Source organism: Alternaria metachromatica (genome assembly GCF_023757995.1).
Source record: "Alternaria metachromatica strain BMP 0045 chromosome Unknown scaffold_1, whole genome shotgun sequence".
NCBI lineage: Eukaryota > Fungi > Ascomycota > Dothideomycetes > Pleosporales > Pleosporaceae > Alternaria > Alternaria metachromatica.
In genome coordinates, this window is record NW_026055492.1 from 918,347 (window position 1) to 934,613 (window position 16,267).

At 54.8% G+C, this 16,267-nt stretch overlaps 5 protein-coding genes across 5 annotated transcripts; 2 read left to right on the forward strand and 3 right to left on the reverse strand.

The window, feature by feature from the left end:
* Nucleotides 1-64: 64 nt before the first annotated feature.
* On the reverse strand, nt 65-1,651 carry J4E83_000293 (uncharacterized protein; the record flags this gene model as incomplete). Its single annotated transcript, XM_049327256.1, has 2 exons — nt 65-612; nt 670-1,651. 2 exons carry the CDS (start codon nt 1,649-1,651, stop codon nt 65-67), a joined length of 1,530 nt encoding a protein of 509 aa, XP_049193401.1.
* An 850-nt stretch (nt 1,652-2,501) lies between these two features.
* J4E83_000294 (uncharacterized protein) lies at nt 2,502-7,089 on the reverse strand (the record flags this gene model as incomplete). The annotated part of the gene is made up of 4 exons (XM_049327257.1): nt 2,502-6,006; nt 6,062-6,344; nt 6,391-6,763; nt 6,814-7,089. The coding sequence occupies 4 exons, from the start codon at nt 7,087-7,089 to the stop codon at nt 2,502-2,504; spliced, it is 4,437 nt and encodes a 1,478-aa protein (XP_049193402.1).
* Nucleotides 7,090-7,937: 848 nt separating this feature from the next.
* Nucleotides 7,938-12,345, forward strand: J4E83_000295 (uncharacterized protein; the record flags this gene model as incomplete). Its single annotated transcript, XM_049327258.1, has 4 exons — nt 7,938-9,840; nt 9,890-11,625; nt 11,673-12,010; nt 12,066-12,345. 4 exons carry the CDS (start codon nt 7,938-7,940, stop codon nt 12,343-12,345), a joined length of 4,257 nt encoding a protein of 1,418 aa, XP_049193403.1.
* Nucleotides 12,346-12,782: 437 nt separating this feature from the next.
* On the forward strand, nt 12,783-14,571 carry J4E83_000296 (uncharacterized protein; the record flags this gene model as incomplete). Its single annotated transcript, XM_049327259.1, has 4 exons — nt 12,783-12,860; nt 12,911-13,623; nt 13,673-14,113; nt 14,160-14,571. 4 exons carry the CDS (start codon nt 12,783-12,785, stop codon nt 14,569-14,571), a joined length of 1,644 nt encoding a protein of 547 aa, XP_049193404.1.
* Nucleotides 14,572-15,264: 693 nt separating this feature from the next.
* Nucleotides 15,265-16,041, reverse strand: J4E83_000297 (uncharacterized protein; the record flags this gene model as incomplete). The annotated part of the gene is made up of 2 exons (XM_049327260.1): nt 15,265-15,786; nt 15,838-16,041. The coding sequence occupies 2 exons, from the start codon at nt 16,039-16,041 to the stop codon at nt 15,265-15,267; spliced, it is 726 nt and encodes a 241-aa protein (XP_049193405.1).
* Between the last annotated feature and the right edge of the window lie 226 nt (nt 16,042-16,267).

Genomic DNA, 16,267 nt, shown 5'->3' on the forward strand with positions numbered 1-16,267 from the left:
GAGCTCAAAAAGAATGGATCGAAAAGCAGTGAAGATCTGGCATCCATCGCCGCCACCATCACCATCAAACCTCATCACCACTTCGCTCCTCGCCTTCGCCTTCGCCTTCTTCGTTCTCGCCATGCTCTTCGTCAGGCTTCTCGTCATCCGCCGCAGCCGCAATCATGAACCCAGCCCCCAAAATCTTCGTCGCGACCTTCATTCTCTTTCCACGCTTTCCGTTGCCATTGTTGTTCGAGTCTTTGGTGGAGCCCCTAGCCTCAGGGTTGTCGCACAAGAGCGCAAGAGTAAGACCTCCACGCAAGGCATCATCACACGCCGCCTTCACGTGCCGCAACAACAAACAGATACGGGCCAAGCGCCTCTCCGCGCTCCCCTCGCTGATATCCATGAGCTTGCCGCGAACCACCTTCTTGTGGTAGATATTGGGGCGAACCCAGCCTCGCGTGTGTACGGCGATGGCCTCGTCGAAGATGTGGTGAGCCGTAGCCTCGATGTCCGTGGGATCCCACGCCTCTTGCTCAAAGCGAACGACGTTGATCGACTTCTCGCCGTCGCGGACGTCGGAGATGTCGATGATAGAATCGTAGATACGGCGTACCCAGTACATGCCTAGGAAGAGATCAGATTAGTTCATGTCGGGCAAATAATGAATATGCTGTGACTTACGTCCATACTTCTTGACGCGCTCGACATCTGGTGCTGGACCCTTCTTTGGAACGCGGGCACGCTTGCGGTATGCTCTAGCGGCTGCGCCAGTCTTGAAGCGTCCGCTAAATGCTGGATAGATGGGCTGAAAGGGTGGATACTCCGGATCAGGCTCGAGAGCTTGGAATTCGATGGGAATAATCTCATATCCATCCTCATCTACCTCGGGCTCCCATGGAATGGGTAAGTAGTTGTCCTCGGTGAGAGCTCCCTCAGGGACCGGAGCACGTGGCTTGGCCGGCTGGAATCCAAAAGAGCGCATCAGATCCTGGTATACGGCGTTCTTCTTCTTCGCGGACAAGGCGGCGACAGCCTTAACCTGTTGAGCTGGACTGAGTTCTCCAGAGTGGAAGCGTGCACAGAACTCTTCAAAGTTGAACTCGGCATCAGAACTGCTGTATTTTGGAACCCGCGGCTTCTCGTTGCAGGCTTGTGTAGTGTGCTCCTCGATGGTAGATACGCAGCCTCCATCTTGAGTCTGAGTCGAAGCAAGTGTATGCTGTAGGGATAGCTCCGATTTGGTGGCAGTGAAGTCGGCGTTGTCTTGGTTGCCGGTGAACTCGTTGCAGTCGAACGCGGTGTTGTCAAAGTCCATTTTTCCAATGCCGAAGTCGAGGTTGTTGGTGGATGCTGTTGCAAGTGTAGCGAAGGCATCGTGGACGGCACCGTGATTGTCGGCCTGGTCGTTGGCCTGATCGTTGTGACCGAGATCTTGGTGTTGAGCAAAGTCGCTGTCGAACTGGAACCCAGAAAGATCACCCAAGCCGTCGTCTTGTTGATGAAGACCGGAATCAATGGGCTCGAAGGGGTTGAAGGCAGGTAGCTCGGGGTTGCCGTCGACAGGCACATCAGGAAGAACAGTCGAAACGTTGCGTCCATCAGCACCACCTGCATCCGGAGCCTCTGAGCGAGCCGGAGAGTGAGGAGTTTGGGGTGAAGACATGGTAGCTCGAAAGAAGCGGTGCCAGACCGAGTGATGAAGACGTTTGAGTGTGAGAATATAGAGACGACCAGCGTCAAAAGCAAGGGAACTCAAAAAGAAGAAGAAGAAATTGAGCAAAGATAGAAGTTGGTGAGTAGAAAGTAGGTTGCAAGGAGGAGAAGGACCAGAAGCTGTAGAGATGTTATACTAGCCCTAGACCCCTGCGCTGCCCGTGTGTATCGTTTTCTCCATTGTCGAGACGTCGGACAATAGTGCGTGATTTTTTCCTGTACAAAGTCCCATTCTGGAGCTCGAAGATGCTTGTAACTTTCATATCACCGTATTGTTTGGTCGATCCTGGCGAATCACAGCCCGTCGTTCCTATTGTACCACGTGGGAGAGCGACGAGGTCGGGGCGCTAGTCGAGTCCCCTTCACCTTCACTTTTTTGTGAAGAGTCAACAGCCTCTTTCTCGAACAATGGAATGAACAAATTTGCGCGCGCCAAAGGCTCACTTTTTGAAATACCAAATCATATACATTAAGATATCAAAATCCTACATTTGCCAGTGGTTGTTCCTGAATCAATAAACTCCTCTGACGTCCATGACATGATTTGCAAACCGCTACGTCATTGATGCGCAAACTGAGCAACACCAACTGAGTGCCGGAAAGTGGACCAAGGCGCAAGAAGCTCAAGAGTCTTGAGTCAATGATCCTGCAATAGCAAAAATGGTATAAAACGAAATCCCATCGAAACACGATGGTACCATGAGAAGGAGAAAGTGTAAAAAACCAAATTACGCCTTACAAATCGCTGAACACATGTCCCATCAAGTAGCAGCAAAGCGTTTCAAGGTTCGTGTGTGCCTTTACGAAGATCCGTGGACTTGTGTAGGCGAGATCATGGTTGCAGCCGGCTGAACAGAATTTGGGCCCTGGCTGCCTGTGGCAGTCTGTGGACCATCGTCGCTCTCCACCCTCTTCCTCCATTGCGAAAGTTCATCCACATCGTCGTTGTTATCGTTTTCAGGCATGCGTTCAAAATCAAAGCGGTCGCTCAATCGGTAAGCTTTGTTGGTAGTTTCCCAGTGACTCCTGAGTGCGTCCAACTCAGAAGCGAGATTGTCAAGGGCCATTGAGTTTCGTGTAGCAGAAGATGAAGGGCGGGGTATGGCTTCTGGCGTGCTGGAGCCATCGTTGTGGCTGTACAGAGACTCGGCCGATGCAACGCTATCGTGTGCCCGGTGGCGACTGTGTTCAGGGTGGGCGTTCTCAGCCGGAACCTGGGATTGGCGGCGGTAGTTATCGACCGATGTCTCAAACTGATCGAGGAACATTTGGACGCGGCTCTCAGCTTCGCGTGCACGCTCTTCTGTCTGTGCATACTGTCGGCGAAGCGATTCGAGGTCTGCCTGGAACTGAGCCGCCTGATGCTCGGCCTGCTTCGTGGCATTCGTTGCCGTCTCGGCATCGGCGCGAGCGGAAGCCAGATCGGACTGCAGTTTGGACAACTGGGTCTCGAAACGCGAAACGGTAGCTTCCATGTTCTCCCGCGACTTGTCCAACTCCGAGCGGAGTGCCGTGCGTTCTGCGTCCAATTCGGCGTGATTAGCTTCGTCAGCAGGGCTACGCTTGTCTTGTCTCGCTTGAGTGAGTTCTTCCTCGAGCTTCAGGTTCGCGCTCTTGTAACGATCAAGCTCCTGTTTCATCTTCGAGAGCATCTTCTCTGTACCACGGAGGTACTTGACGGCAGCTTGGTGGTCGTTGTGAAGCGCCTGTAGCTTCTCCTCCCATTCTTTACTGACCTCATGCTCACGCTCCTCAAACATGGAACGCAACTCCTCATGTGCTTTGGTCATAGAATCCACCTGTTGTTCCAGCTCGCGAACGCGGTTGAACTCCGGTGTGCCAAATCTTGAGTTTGGACTGTCTAGTACCCTCGAGCGTCGCGTGTCAACAGGATTCACACCTCTTTCATCAAGAAGATTGCGAAGAGTCTTGAGTTGAACTTCAAACGCATTGCTCTCGAGACGCAGACGTTCGTGTTGTTGGCGAAGCTCGGTACGTTCAGCTTCGGAGAGCTGTACATCTCGCATAGCCTGTTGTAATTGTTTACGGATGGTCAGCCCCTCACGACTAGATTGCTCTTGATAGGCCTCAAGACCGGCGATTCGTTCTTCTGCTCGTCGAAGCTTCTCCGACGCTTGATCAGCTGCTGTCTGGTTCTTGCGGGCCATGGTATTTGCAGCTTCGACTTGCTGTTGCAGCACCACGACGCGCTCATCGGCATTTGCGCCATCGTGCTCGGAACGTTCCGTCATCGTTTGCAGACCAGAGAAAACAGTGGCTCGATGAAGGCGTGCCTCTTCTGCATGGCTCTCCGCTAGCTCCTCCGCATCGCGAAGCTTCTGTGTCGTAGTCTCCAGTTCCAGAACGCGTGCCTCGTATTCGCTACGAAGCTGGCTCAACTTCTGGCGCAGGTTCTCGCTTTGCGTCCGCTCCTCGTTCAGTTTCTTTTCCAACAATGTTGACTTCTCTGTAGATGCAAAAACCGCATCGCGTAGAGATTGAATGACGGAAGACTGAGTTTTCGATTCTTCGGACACCTTAGCAACCCTGGCGCTCAGCTCTTGCTTGTCGATGGCTAGCAGCTTTGATGCCGATTCCGCTTCTGCGGCGCTAGTGGAAACTTCTCTTGCGATACGCTCAGCTTCGTGCAACTCGGCGCGTAAACTCTCTGATTCAGCCGTAGCCTTTTGTCGGGTCGAGTCCAGTTCTTGTACGCGTTTCTGCGCAGCTTCTGCGGTTTCCTCTGCTAGCTGCTTGGCCTTCTTTTCGGCGTCAATCTGACGAGTCAAATGCTCCACCTTGGTAGCCAGGTCGCCCTGAGCAGCCAAGGATGTAGCTAATCGACGACTGATGTCCTGGAGGCGATCGGCGTCAGGTGTACTTGTGCTTCGAGCTCCATCTGGCTGTGGGGTTCCGTTCTGACTACCGCCTCCATGAGCCGCTAACTTGGTTTTTGCGTATATGGCTTCGCTGACGGCTGCATCCCGCTGCCTCTCCACTTCAGCGATCCTCTTTGCAGCATCGTCACCTTGGGCTTTGATTGACGTTTGCACTCGTTCAAGCTCGGTCTTCATCTTAAGAAGCGCCTCCAGCAAAGGTCTGTCTTCATCCCGAAACGCGTCGGCCGATCGTTCATCAAATACAGGACTTGTGGAGTTGCCCGAACTGTAACCTGCTCGACGGGCAAGTGCAAGCTCGGAGGCGTACCATGCGTTGCGACTCTTGACGTGCTCAAGTTCTCTGACCAGGTCAGCATTTCTCTGGTCGTTGGCGAGCGATGCGTTCTTCAGGCCTTCGCTGGGTAATTGATCAGCGTCACGGACAAAGCCGCGATGCTGCTGTGTTTCGAAAGACTGCCTCGTTGCCTGGTCTGTACTATCTTGAGAAGCTTGCGCACGGTGAGACTTGGACGTGTTCCGTGAAACGGTGGTGCTAGCGGTGCGCATAGTGTCCATAGACTCCTTCGGGGTACGTTGGCTTACAGCATCCGAAGCCTTCCTTTGCATGTCATTCGTAGACGGGCTGTCGCGGGTCATGGGTGACATGTTGTCTCTATCCACGGCGGATACAGCTCCCGTATCGATAGGTGGGCCGTATCCGCGTTCGTTTTTGGTGGGAGTCTTGCTCCTGGGCTTCGCGGCACCCTGTACGACAACGCCATTCTCACGAGGTTGCGGAGGCTGCTGAAGTGGCGGAGGGCCTGGGGGCCCCTGATTAGCTGCACGAGGCAGCCGTGATCCTGGATTAATACCGTTGCCCATGTTCTCTGGGGCTCTTGTCATTTGGGGGCCGGACATCATGCTCTCGCGCGTTGGAGGGGAGCCGACTTTAGCGGGAGGAACGTTGCTTCTCTCACCACCACTCATCTTCCGCTGGGTGTTCTGCGGTTGTGGTGGAGGAGCACTTTCATTGGGCGGATACCTTATCTTGGATGTGTCCAGTATGTAACTAAGGCTGAGCTCGTTCCTGTCACTGACTGAAGAGCTGGGCTCGCCAGCCAAGACGACGATGTGCTTTCCAAATGCGGTCATGCTATGTCCTGATCGGGCTGACGGGGAGTGGCCCATGTTTTGGAACATGTACCAGCGGCGGGAGGAAATCCGGAATGCGGCAAGGTCGCCCAAATCAACGCCTTCCTGAGTGCGCCCGCCAAAGATGTACATGGTGTCGTTTACGAGGGCGGCAGAATGGCCTTCACGGGCTACGGGAATATAACCAATGCAGTCGAGCTCCGTCCACGCGTTGGAACGTGGCTCATAGGTCCAGACATCGTTGAACCAGGTGATGCCGTCTGTGCCACCGAACCTGAAAACAATCAGTCAATCAAAGTTCGAACAAGGCAAGAAATTGGGATACGTACAGATAGAGCTTGTCGTTCCAAGTCACCACCGAGTGATTGGTGCGGGCTGGTGGGGATCTGCCCTGTGGAGAGGCCTGTTCCTTGGTGTTTGGTAGTAACACTTCCCATCGGCTGGCCGAAGATTGCAATGAATTCAGGTCGAACGCTACTAGATCGTTGAAGAAGAAGCCCTCAACCTGTCCGCCGAAAATGTATATCTTGGAGCCGAGGATGTTTAGGGTGTGTCCGTAGCGACCGGTGGGACGGGGGCCTTGTGGTAGTGCGCGCGACCAGTGTTTTGTAGCTGCGACACGTTAGTCGGAGGTATAGGCCATCCAGGCTTTACGCACATGTGTTGAGGAGATACAGGGTATCGTCCAGGTCATCGTTGTCAGCCAGTTTGGTGTCTCCTCCGAAGACGATGAATGCATTGCCAACGAGCAAACTGGCGTGACCGACGCGGGGACCAGGGCCGTCTCCCGTGGTGGAGATGGGATAGCAGGCCATGCTGCCGTTGCCCATTTCTGTCAGCCACAGATCACCCTTGACCGTCGCGCCGCCCACCAGTCCACCCATGAGGTAGATGGTGCCATCCTTGGAAGCCGTGGCATTGATGGCGGCGCCGTATCGCGGGAACGGATTGCCTGCGGTGAAGTTCAGGCGGCGGGAGGACCAGGGGTAAGGCGAGTCTGGCGAATTGCCGGCAAATCTGGGATTCGTGTTCTGTCGCAGTCAGCACAGGCGCGGCACGAGGAAGTTGCGATGGCGCGTACCTGAATGTTGGTGTCGGCCTTCTCCCGCAGGGCCTTGGGCTCGGGGGTGGGCGCATTTGCAGGATTTTGGAGGGAGCTCAACGAGTTGTTCACACTGGTGCCGGGCGTGGGTGTCTGGGACGGGGGGCCGCCACGGGGCTTCTCGAGTTCGCGTGAGCCAGTGCCATTGACGGCGGGGGGTGGTTGGCCTGGGCCATGCGACGAGGTGATTTCCCGAGTTGCTGGGGGCAGCGTATTCGACTGCTGCTTGCTCTTCTTGCCGAAGAGAAAGGACATGGCGGCGGCGGTGGTGCGAGGGCGGTGGTGCAGGAGCGGCCGGGGCCTATCGCGCACGCATTCGGCCTGGGAGACAGAGACAGAGGGAGGAGAGGCGGAGCGCACGCAGAGGCTGGGCTGGCGAGGGTGAGGTAATTAGGCAGAGCAATGGACGGGGCGCGCGCGCATGTCGTACGGCTGGGGAGAGGACAGCAGAGCGTGGTAGGGATGGGCGGCGGCAGCTTTTGGGGGGCTGTATTATGGCCTGCTGAGGATGCGGAGGCAGACGACGGCGCAGCAGTTCCAAGGGCGACACGTCCGGTAGACACACAAGGAAAGACGACCAGGCGGACAACGGGTTACGGTGGTCGGTCTGCTCTGTTCACCTTGCGCCCCTGAGACCGGGAGGATCAGCGGACGCCGACGAGGCTACGGGCGTGCCATTGGCTGCAGCCACCGGAGCATGCATACGGGCCTGCAAAGACGCCTCAGTGCCAGAGGCGCGTCGCGATGGTGCAGAGGCTAGCCAGTGTTTGCGCCGTTGGCCAGCCAGCATTGCGACCGAACCATGCGAGACTGACTGCATCCGCGCTGCACCCGAGCTCTGGCCTTCCGTGGTCGCGGTGCCTAGGTGGAGCGCATCTCTCACCGCGCGCTGGCTCGGGCCTAGCGCCGACGACATGCACTGTCGAGCTCCCTCACCTCTGCTGCCCTAGATCCACGCGCACTGTGCAATAGACGTGCCATTGCCGTGACGTCCACTGCCACAGCCCATACTCGTGCCTGTCGCTCTCACCCACACGCGTCCCGCTGCCACTGCCTCGCGCTATGGGCCCCGTCACGATCGTCGCTGCTCGCTGAAGCTCACCATGAGAACCGCCGACCAACTGCCTCTCGCCAGCGGCCACACGCACCCCAACCCGCTTGCCTCGCACGCCCCCGTGGCCCTCGACATGAACGGCGCCCACCACCCCGAGCCCGCTGCCTCCTCGCGCCCCAGCACCGCTGCCGCCGCCGATGCCGCGCCTGCCTCGCCCGTCGACGAACATGCGCCGCCTGCCCGCCCTGCCTCGATAGGCCCTCAGTCTGCCCGTCCCAGCATGCTGCGCGCGAAGAGCGACTTTGGGCCGCGCCATCCGGCCCTCCCGCCCGAGAGCACCGACGAGGGAAGCGTCGACGGCCACTTCAAGATCCGCCATGGCTGGGACGACCAGCTCAACTCGGAGGAGTACAGCAACCTGCTCACCTCAAACTTCTTCATGTACTACACCGACAAGAAACACGAGACGGGCGGCCACCCCAAGAACCAGGACTGTGCCTTCCCCGTCCAAGAATGGCGCATGCGGGACCGCCTCAAGACCGTCTCGGCTGTCCTCGCTCTCTGCCTCAACATTGGCGTTGATCCCCCAGACGTCATCAAGACCAACCCGTGTGCCAAGGAGGAGTGCTGGATCGACCCGACGGTTACCTCCCAGACGCCCGGCCACACGCCCATGAACCAGATCGGAAAGGCCCTCCAGACCCAGTACGAGCAGCTGAGCATGCGCACGCGCTACAAACTGCTGCTAGACCCCACAACCGAAGAGACGAGGAAATACGCGTCAACTCTGCGCCGGAATGCCCGCAATGAGCGAGTCTTGTTCCACTACAACGGCCATGGCGTGCCCAAACCAACGTCTTCCGGCGAGATCTGGGTCTTTAACAGAAACTACACGCAGTACATTCCCTTGTCGCTCTACGACTTGCAATCCTGGATTGGCGCACCTAGTCTGTTCGTCTATGACTGCTCCGATGCTGGCCTCATCATCAGCAACTTCAACCGCTTTGCCGAGAAACACCAGGCCGAGTTTGAAGAGGCGCGCCGGAGAGATCCCAGCGTCGAGCATGTCGATTTCAGTGATTGCATCCATCTGGCAGCATGCAGAGAGCGCGAGTCTCTCCCTACTAACCCCGAGCTGCCTGCTGATATCTTCACATCCTGTCTAACTGACCCCATAACCATGGCAGTACGCTTCTTCATCTTGCAAAACCCACTCCCGAGCAAGGTCAGCCTACGAGATGCCCACAATATTCCAGGCAAAGTCTCTGAGCGTAGAACGCCTATTGGTGAGCTGAACTGGATCTTCACAGCCATTACCGATACCATTGCGTGGAACTCTCTCTCCAAACCTCTGTTCAAGAAACTGTTCCGTCAGGACTTGATGGTTGCTGCTCTATTCCGCAACTATCTTCTTGCACAGCGCGTCATGCGCGCATACCACTGCAATCCCGTCTCCCATCCCGAGATCCCCCAAACACACAACCACCCGCTCTGGCGCAGTTGGGACTTGGCCGTTGAGCTGATCCTGGCTCAGCTGCCGGATTTGCAGGCCGAAGCACGCGGAGAAAAAGATTTCAACTACAAACACTCCGACTTCTTCTCTGAACAGCTGACCGCTTTCGAGGTATACCTGACACAGGGCGCCGTGGAGCAAAAGGTACCGGAACAACTTCCTATAGTGCTCCAAGTACTACTCAGTCAAGTGCATCGTCTCCGAGCGTTGATCCTATTGTCGAGTTTCTTAGATCATGGCCCCTGGGCTGTAAATCTTGCACTCAGCATTGGCATCTTCCCATACGTCCTCAAGCTACTACAATCGCAAGCCAATGAGCTCAAGCCAGTCATGGTATTCATCTGGGCCCGAATACTTGCCGTCGATCAGTCCTGCCAAGCCGATCTTCTCAAGGACAACGGCTATCAGTACTTCATCAACATATTCAATCCCAATTCTGGTATTCAAGATTCAATCCAAAAGACTGCCTGTTAGCTAAACTCAAACAGGTATACCTATTCAGAACGCAAGCGAACACCGCGCAATGTGTGCCTTCATAGTCTCCATGTTCTGCAAAGACTACAACCAAGGACAACGTGCTTCACTAAGCACAGAGCTTGTAGAGAGCTGCTTGGATCATCTCAAAGATATGCAGAACCCGTTGCTCAGGCAATGGTCGTGCCTTTGTCTGAGCAAGCTCTGGGTCAACTACGAAGAAGCCAAGTGGGTCGGCATACGGTGCATGGCACATGAACGACTTTGCGAGCTAATCGTGGACCCCGTTGCTGAGGTACGGGCAGCAATGCTGCATGCATTGGCGTCCTTCCTTGGTATCCGCGATGTTACCCCACAGGTGGCCAACATCGAAGAGTCCATCGCGTCTATGATCCTCATTATGACCATGGACGGTAATAGTATGGTGCGCAAAGAGCTTCTCATCTTTTTCTCAACGTTCGTTGCCCGCTACAAGACCCGGTTCATCGTTGCCGCATTCGAGCAACTATCGGAGGATTACGCCAACTCAGACACAAAGCAATCTGATGACAAGAACCCCGATGCGCTCCACATGAAAGCACGTACAGGAGCTACGGGCAGTGCTTCCGAATCGACGTCTTGTTCGCAAAATACCATATACTCTGCCATTTGGAAAGAGTTGCTGGTCATGTCAGTCGATCCGCATCCGGAGATCGCAAAAGACGCTGGAATTGTTGTTGATTACATCCTGATATCACTTATCGAGTCGTCTCTAGCCAAGTTTGTACAGCCCCAACTAGACGAAGCTCTCCAAAACGCGCCAGCTCCTCGACCCATGCGCCGTGCAGTAGAAGTGACTTCTGCGCCGCAAAAAGCCTCGAATCCCCCAACACCGACCAAAGACTCAACCTACTTGTCACTCTTCGGTGGCATCCGAAAGTCCACGAGTGTCGGTGCTTCGCTGAAGAATCTCTGGGCTGGCCAAGATTCAGCAAGCCCTCGACAGAAATCTTCAGGGAGATCTGCTGCCGATGATGCCCACACTCCCGCGGTCTCTCGCCCCCAGACACCTGAAAAGTATCATACCGTAGAGCAGCCAACCTCACGAGGGTTCAAGAACAGGAACTTGACGGAGAAACCAGAAATCCCACTTAAGAGTGTATTCTTCGAATGGTCCGTAGAGTACTTCCGCGAACCTCAGATGAAGCCCACAGAAGCCGACGAACCAGGAAGTACCGACTATAATGGCAGACTCTGGCGGAGGAACCGTAACGACAGGATCATTGCCGAGACTCAGCCGTTGAAGGACATTGCCGTTTCCAATCGTTGGGACGTGCCACGAGGATATTTCGACAACCTCAGCCAACCTGCCAAGATGTGTTTCCACCAGTTTGAGGACCATCTCGTAGTGACAGATACACGGGATACTGTCAATATTTTCGACTACTCAAAGTCGGTCAACAGAATCAATTCTTTCTCTAACGGGAACCCTCCCGAGTCGAGAATAACGGACGTGCGATTCATCAACGAGGACGACCAGGCACTACTAATGACAGGATCCTCGGATGGTGTAATCAAGATATTCCGCAATTACGACCGTAAAGGAGAGACAGAACTAGTGACAGGATTCCGCGCGCTTACTGATCTTGTTTCAAGTAACAAGAACGCCGGTCTGGTATTCGATTGGCAGCAAGGAAGAGGTCTCATCCTAGTTGCTGGCGACGTGAAGGTCATTCGCGTGTGGAACGCTGGGACCGAAGTATGCACCAATGTAAGTTGCGCTCTCCGCATCCGTGATGTCGTAGCTGACCTGAGTAGGACCTTCCCGCACGATCCGGTTCTTGTATTACATCCTTAACCTCTGATCAAGTCGAGGGAGATGTCTTTGTTGCTGGTTTTGGTGATGGTGCCATCCGAGTATACGATCAACGCCAAAAGCCCGCCACCGCCATGGTCAAGGTCTGGAAAGAGCACAAGCAATGGATCACCAACGTTCACCTGCAGCGTGGTGGACAGCGTGAACTTGTGAGCGGCTGCCGTGGCGGTGAGGTCAAGCTGTGGGACATACGCTGGGATCGAAGCGTAAAGACTATCCAAGCAACTTCCGACACCCTACGAACACTCAGCGTTCATGAACATGCTCCCGTTTTTGCCACGTAAGTGCTCATCACATTCCAAGATTACGAAACATGTTAACATTAACGTGTGTAGTGGCACGCAACGGCATCGTGTGAAGATCTTCAACATCAACAACGGCCAGCCTGTGTCGCACCTTGAGCCCTATTCGGGTTTCCTTCGCGATCGATCTGCCCCTATCTCGGTCACTGCATTTCACCCTCATCGACTGATGATTGCTGCGGCGGCTGCCAACGACACTCACGTCAACATATTCTCATGTCACGAACCAAAGCATTCAGCTGTCAAGACAGTGAAACTTTGGGATGGGAACGCGAGCGCGTCGACCTCCAGTCGAACGTCCATCGTTGGCTGAAGGCTGACTATCGACGACACCCAGCAGTGAGAGACTGCAAAGAGAATGAGATAGTTGCGCTGGCGGCTGAATCACAAAACGATCGTTGAGGACATGACCTTCTTTTTTTAGACCATGAAGCATAGCAGCTTGTTTTGCTGCAGGGCGTCTGGGAAGCATTGGGTTTGAGCGGGAATGACAATTTTTACTATACCCAGCTACATTAGTTAGTAATTGTATGAGAGTTGAAACATGTATCGGAACCATTGAAGCTACTAGGCGGGCATTGTATTGTACTTAGACAGCCCAGGTGTTCAAGGATCCCGTAGTGGGCTATGACGCCGCGGGGATAGCGGGGCTGTGATTCATCCACGGCTGCCCCACTATGGAAATGTGAGTCCCTAGCACACGTCTGACTATAGAACAACGCGACTCAAAACACCCCCAATCCAACCACAATGAGTGACGCCGCAGCTGCTGGCGCTGAGCCGCCCTCCAAGAACGCGCTGAAGAAGGCGCAGAAAGAGAAAGAGAAGGTCAGTAGAGTCTCTTTCCCGTCAAGTCCATGATATTAACAGTAGCCCAGGCAGAGAAGAAGGCCGCAGCCAAAGCCCGCGAACTCGCTGAGCGTACCAAGAAAGAAGTCGACGATGGCGCCGACGTTTCCGCAGGCGCATACGGCGAACTTCCCCTCATTGGATCCAAAGAGTACAAGCCTACGGGAACTCCGCGCACTGAGCTTACCGATGTCGCCAACAACGAGGACAAGGAGATTACATTCAGGTGCTGGGTTGAGAATGCAAGGGTGCAATCTGCGAAGCTCGCTTTCTTGAACCTACGACAAAACCTCAACACCGTGCAGGCTGTCGTTGCGGCCAGCGACAAGCTGAGCAAGCAGATGGTCAAGTTCTGCGGCAACGTTAGCACCGAGAGCACACTCGTCGTTACGGGTATAGTCAAGCGTGTGAAGGAGCCCATAAAGAGTGCCAGTATCACCGACTTCGAGATTCATGTCCAGAAGCTGTTCGTCGAGGCCAGTGCTGAGATTCCGCTACCGCTTCAAGTGTCGGACGCGGAACGCCCCATGCCAACTGAGACTGCTGCGGAAGAGGATCAGAAAGAGGAGGAAGGTGGCGAGCGCCCACTCGTCAGTCTGAACACAAGGTTGAACAACCGGACGCTTGATCTGCGAGCCAAGATCAACCAATCTATCTTCGTCATCAAGAGCGGTGTTTGCGCCTTGTTCCAAGAGTTCCTCTCGAAGAAGGGCTTCGTTCTGGTGCATACTCCAAAGATTCTGTATGTTACTCGTGTCGTGATTCGTTGCAGATACTAACATGACATTTAGTGGAGCTGCCTCTGAGGGAGGTGCTAATGTCTTCGAGCTGAAGTACTTCGGTCGCCCCGCCTACCTTGCTCAGTCACCACAGTTCTACAAGCAAATGTTGATCGCCTCCCGCTTCCAAAAGGTCATGGAAATCGGTCCCGTATTCCGCGCCGAGAACTCCAACACGGCCCGTCACTTGACCGAGTTCACTGGACTGGATCTTGAGATGGAATTCCAGGAGAACTACCATGAAGTCATGAGTGTGCTGGAAGACCTCATGCTCTTCATCTTCAACGAGCTCAACGCACGGTACAAGAAAGAGACAGAACTTGTAAGAGGAGTGTATCACGTCGATGAGTTCAAGCTTCCTCAGTCCGGAAACGTTCCCAGAATTCCTTTCCAAGAAGGTATCAAAATGCTGCGCGAAGCTGGTGAGGAGCTTGGAGACTACGACGATCTGACGTAAGTGCGAAAGAGAAATCCTCAAAGGCTTGACTAATGTTTCCAGAACACCTCAAGAGAAGATGCTTGGCCGTCTTGTTCTCGAGAAGTACAACACCGACTTCTACACTCTGGACCAATTCCCTCTTGCTATTCGTCCCGCATATACGATGCCCTCACCCGCCGACCCTGCTCTCTCAAACTCCTATGACATGTTCATGAGGGGTCAAGAGATCTGCTCGGGTGCGCAGCGTATCCATCACTCAGAGCTGCTCGCAGAGCAGATGCGCAAGCATGATCCCCCGATTGATCCCGCCGGTGCTGGAACCAAGGACTACGTAGACTGCTTCAAGTACGGTTGCCCGCCGCACGCCGGAGGTGGTTTCGGTCTGGAGAGGATTGTACAGTTCTGGCTCGGATTGCCTAACATCAGGATGTGCAGCCTGTTCCCCCGAGACCCCCAGCGTGTTGTGCCCTAAACAAAATCTGCAAAAGAAGAACGATGAAACACTGCTCGACAGCGTCGGCTTAGCAGGGATGGGTCACGATGATGGGCGCAGACACAGCACCTTTCGTACAAAAAGGGTCCTGAGTTTGGCATATGGTCTCAGAGCTGACGCGTATGGCATGAGACAAAGATTGAGAATTGATTCATTGACGGCGTCGCGTCTCATGGAGCTCACGACCCGTAGTGTCAATCGCAGATACTAGAGAAATATAAATATATTACATGTTCATCATTCAGCCTACAAGCACACTACTCCTTTGAACAATTGTTCTGCAGCGTCTGCTTGCTTCCAACGGGATGTGTCGCCTATGACGATCTAACCATGGTACTGAAACGCGCTCTCGCTGGAACACTTCTAATGTACTCAGGCGGGCTCATTAGAGTCAAACAGCCTTCATCCAGTGCGACCAGACGCAGATGATCAACGGAATCTGGCCATGTAAGACCCGTCGACAACTCAGTCTGGCATTGACACGGACGCCGATCTCTCATGCGTCGCGCGTGCTAGTCGCAAACGTCGAGTTATGCCCTTCACAGCCAGTTATCCGCCAACAGCGGATAGCCCGCCTACGATCAGTCTTCACATAGACCAACGTGCGTGACAATGGCGCCATCCTTCCATCGTGCGATTGCAAAGTCTGACATAGCAATCCGCGTATCTTCTTCAACATTGCTTCAGCGTCGCGGCAGCAAGCTTCTTCTGTGCTTCGTCCCCGAGGGCCGCGGCATCCACCTCTTGTATAGCCTGCCCAATTGCCAATGTCGTCTTGACGTTTCCTCCATCAACGTGCACAAGTCCGTTTCGGCCGACGGTAACCTCGAAACCGATTTTGGAGCCCAGGGTTTCCAACAGAGATATGCCTCCGCGCGCTGCAAGCATCCTCCGTGCCATACCCAGGCTTATCTTGAACACCATACCCCCCTTTAACAGACCGAGACCTTCGCCCTTGCCCGTGGAGGGATCGACACAGGTGAGCTCTGATGGTAGGTCCTTGCCGGCACTCGCGACGCGACAGTAGACCAGGGAGTTTGGGGGCAGCTGGGGCCGTGTCTTCTTGGTCGCGCCTTCGAAGGCTAGGTGGGGAAGGGTCGCAGCCGGCGTGTTCGGAGTGAGGAGGCAATTGAAGTTCTCGGCGGCAGAGCCATTCACAGTCGCGATGACGAGGTCGCCTGCAAAAGGAAGATACTGTCAAGGGAATTAGCAAGCATGGTGAAAGAGACAGAATAGATCTCTCACCCTTCCAGTGTTGTACTCGACCGAAGCGGCATTCTTCTTGTTGTCCGTCACGAGCGCGCCCGCGACCGTGGCCGTGACCGTGTCTGGCGGCGTGTGTCGCAAACCGGGTCCGAGGGTGAGCGTCTTCTTTTTGCCTGTGCCAGTTGGCAGGGCGCTCTGCGCGATGTTGTCGCCGGGCAGTACGATAGTGGCTGAGGCTGCCATGGTAGTGCTCGCAAAGTGGTGTCCTTGGGTGTGGTAGAGCACCTGGTAACATGCGCCGTCCCTCGAGTGAGCTCATTCCGAGAAGCCCGTGCGCTTCCGAGAAAAATGCACGACTCTGAATTTCTTAGCCGCGAAGAAACACACGCGCTACAAACGCTACCACAGCCGGCTATCTTCTATTCACCTACTCCTGCCGCTTTCTTGTCGATACTGAACGGCTTTCGTT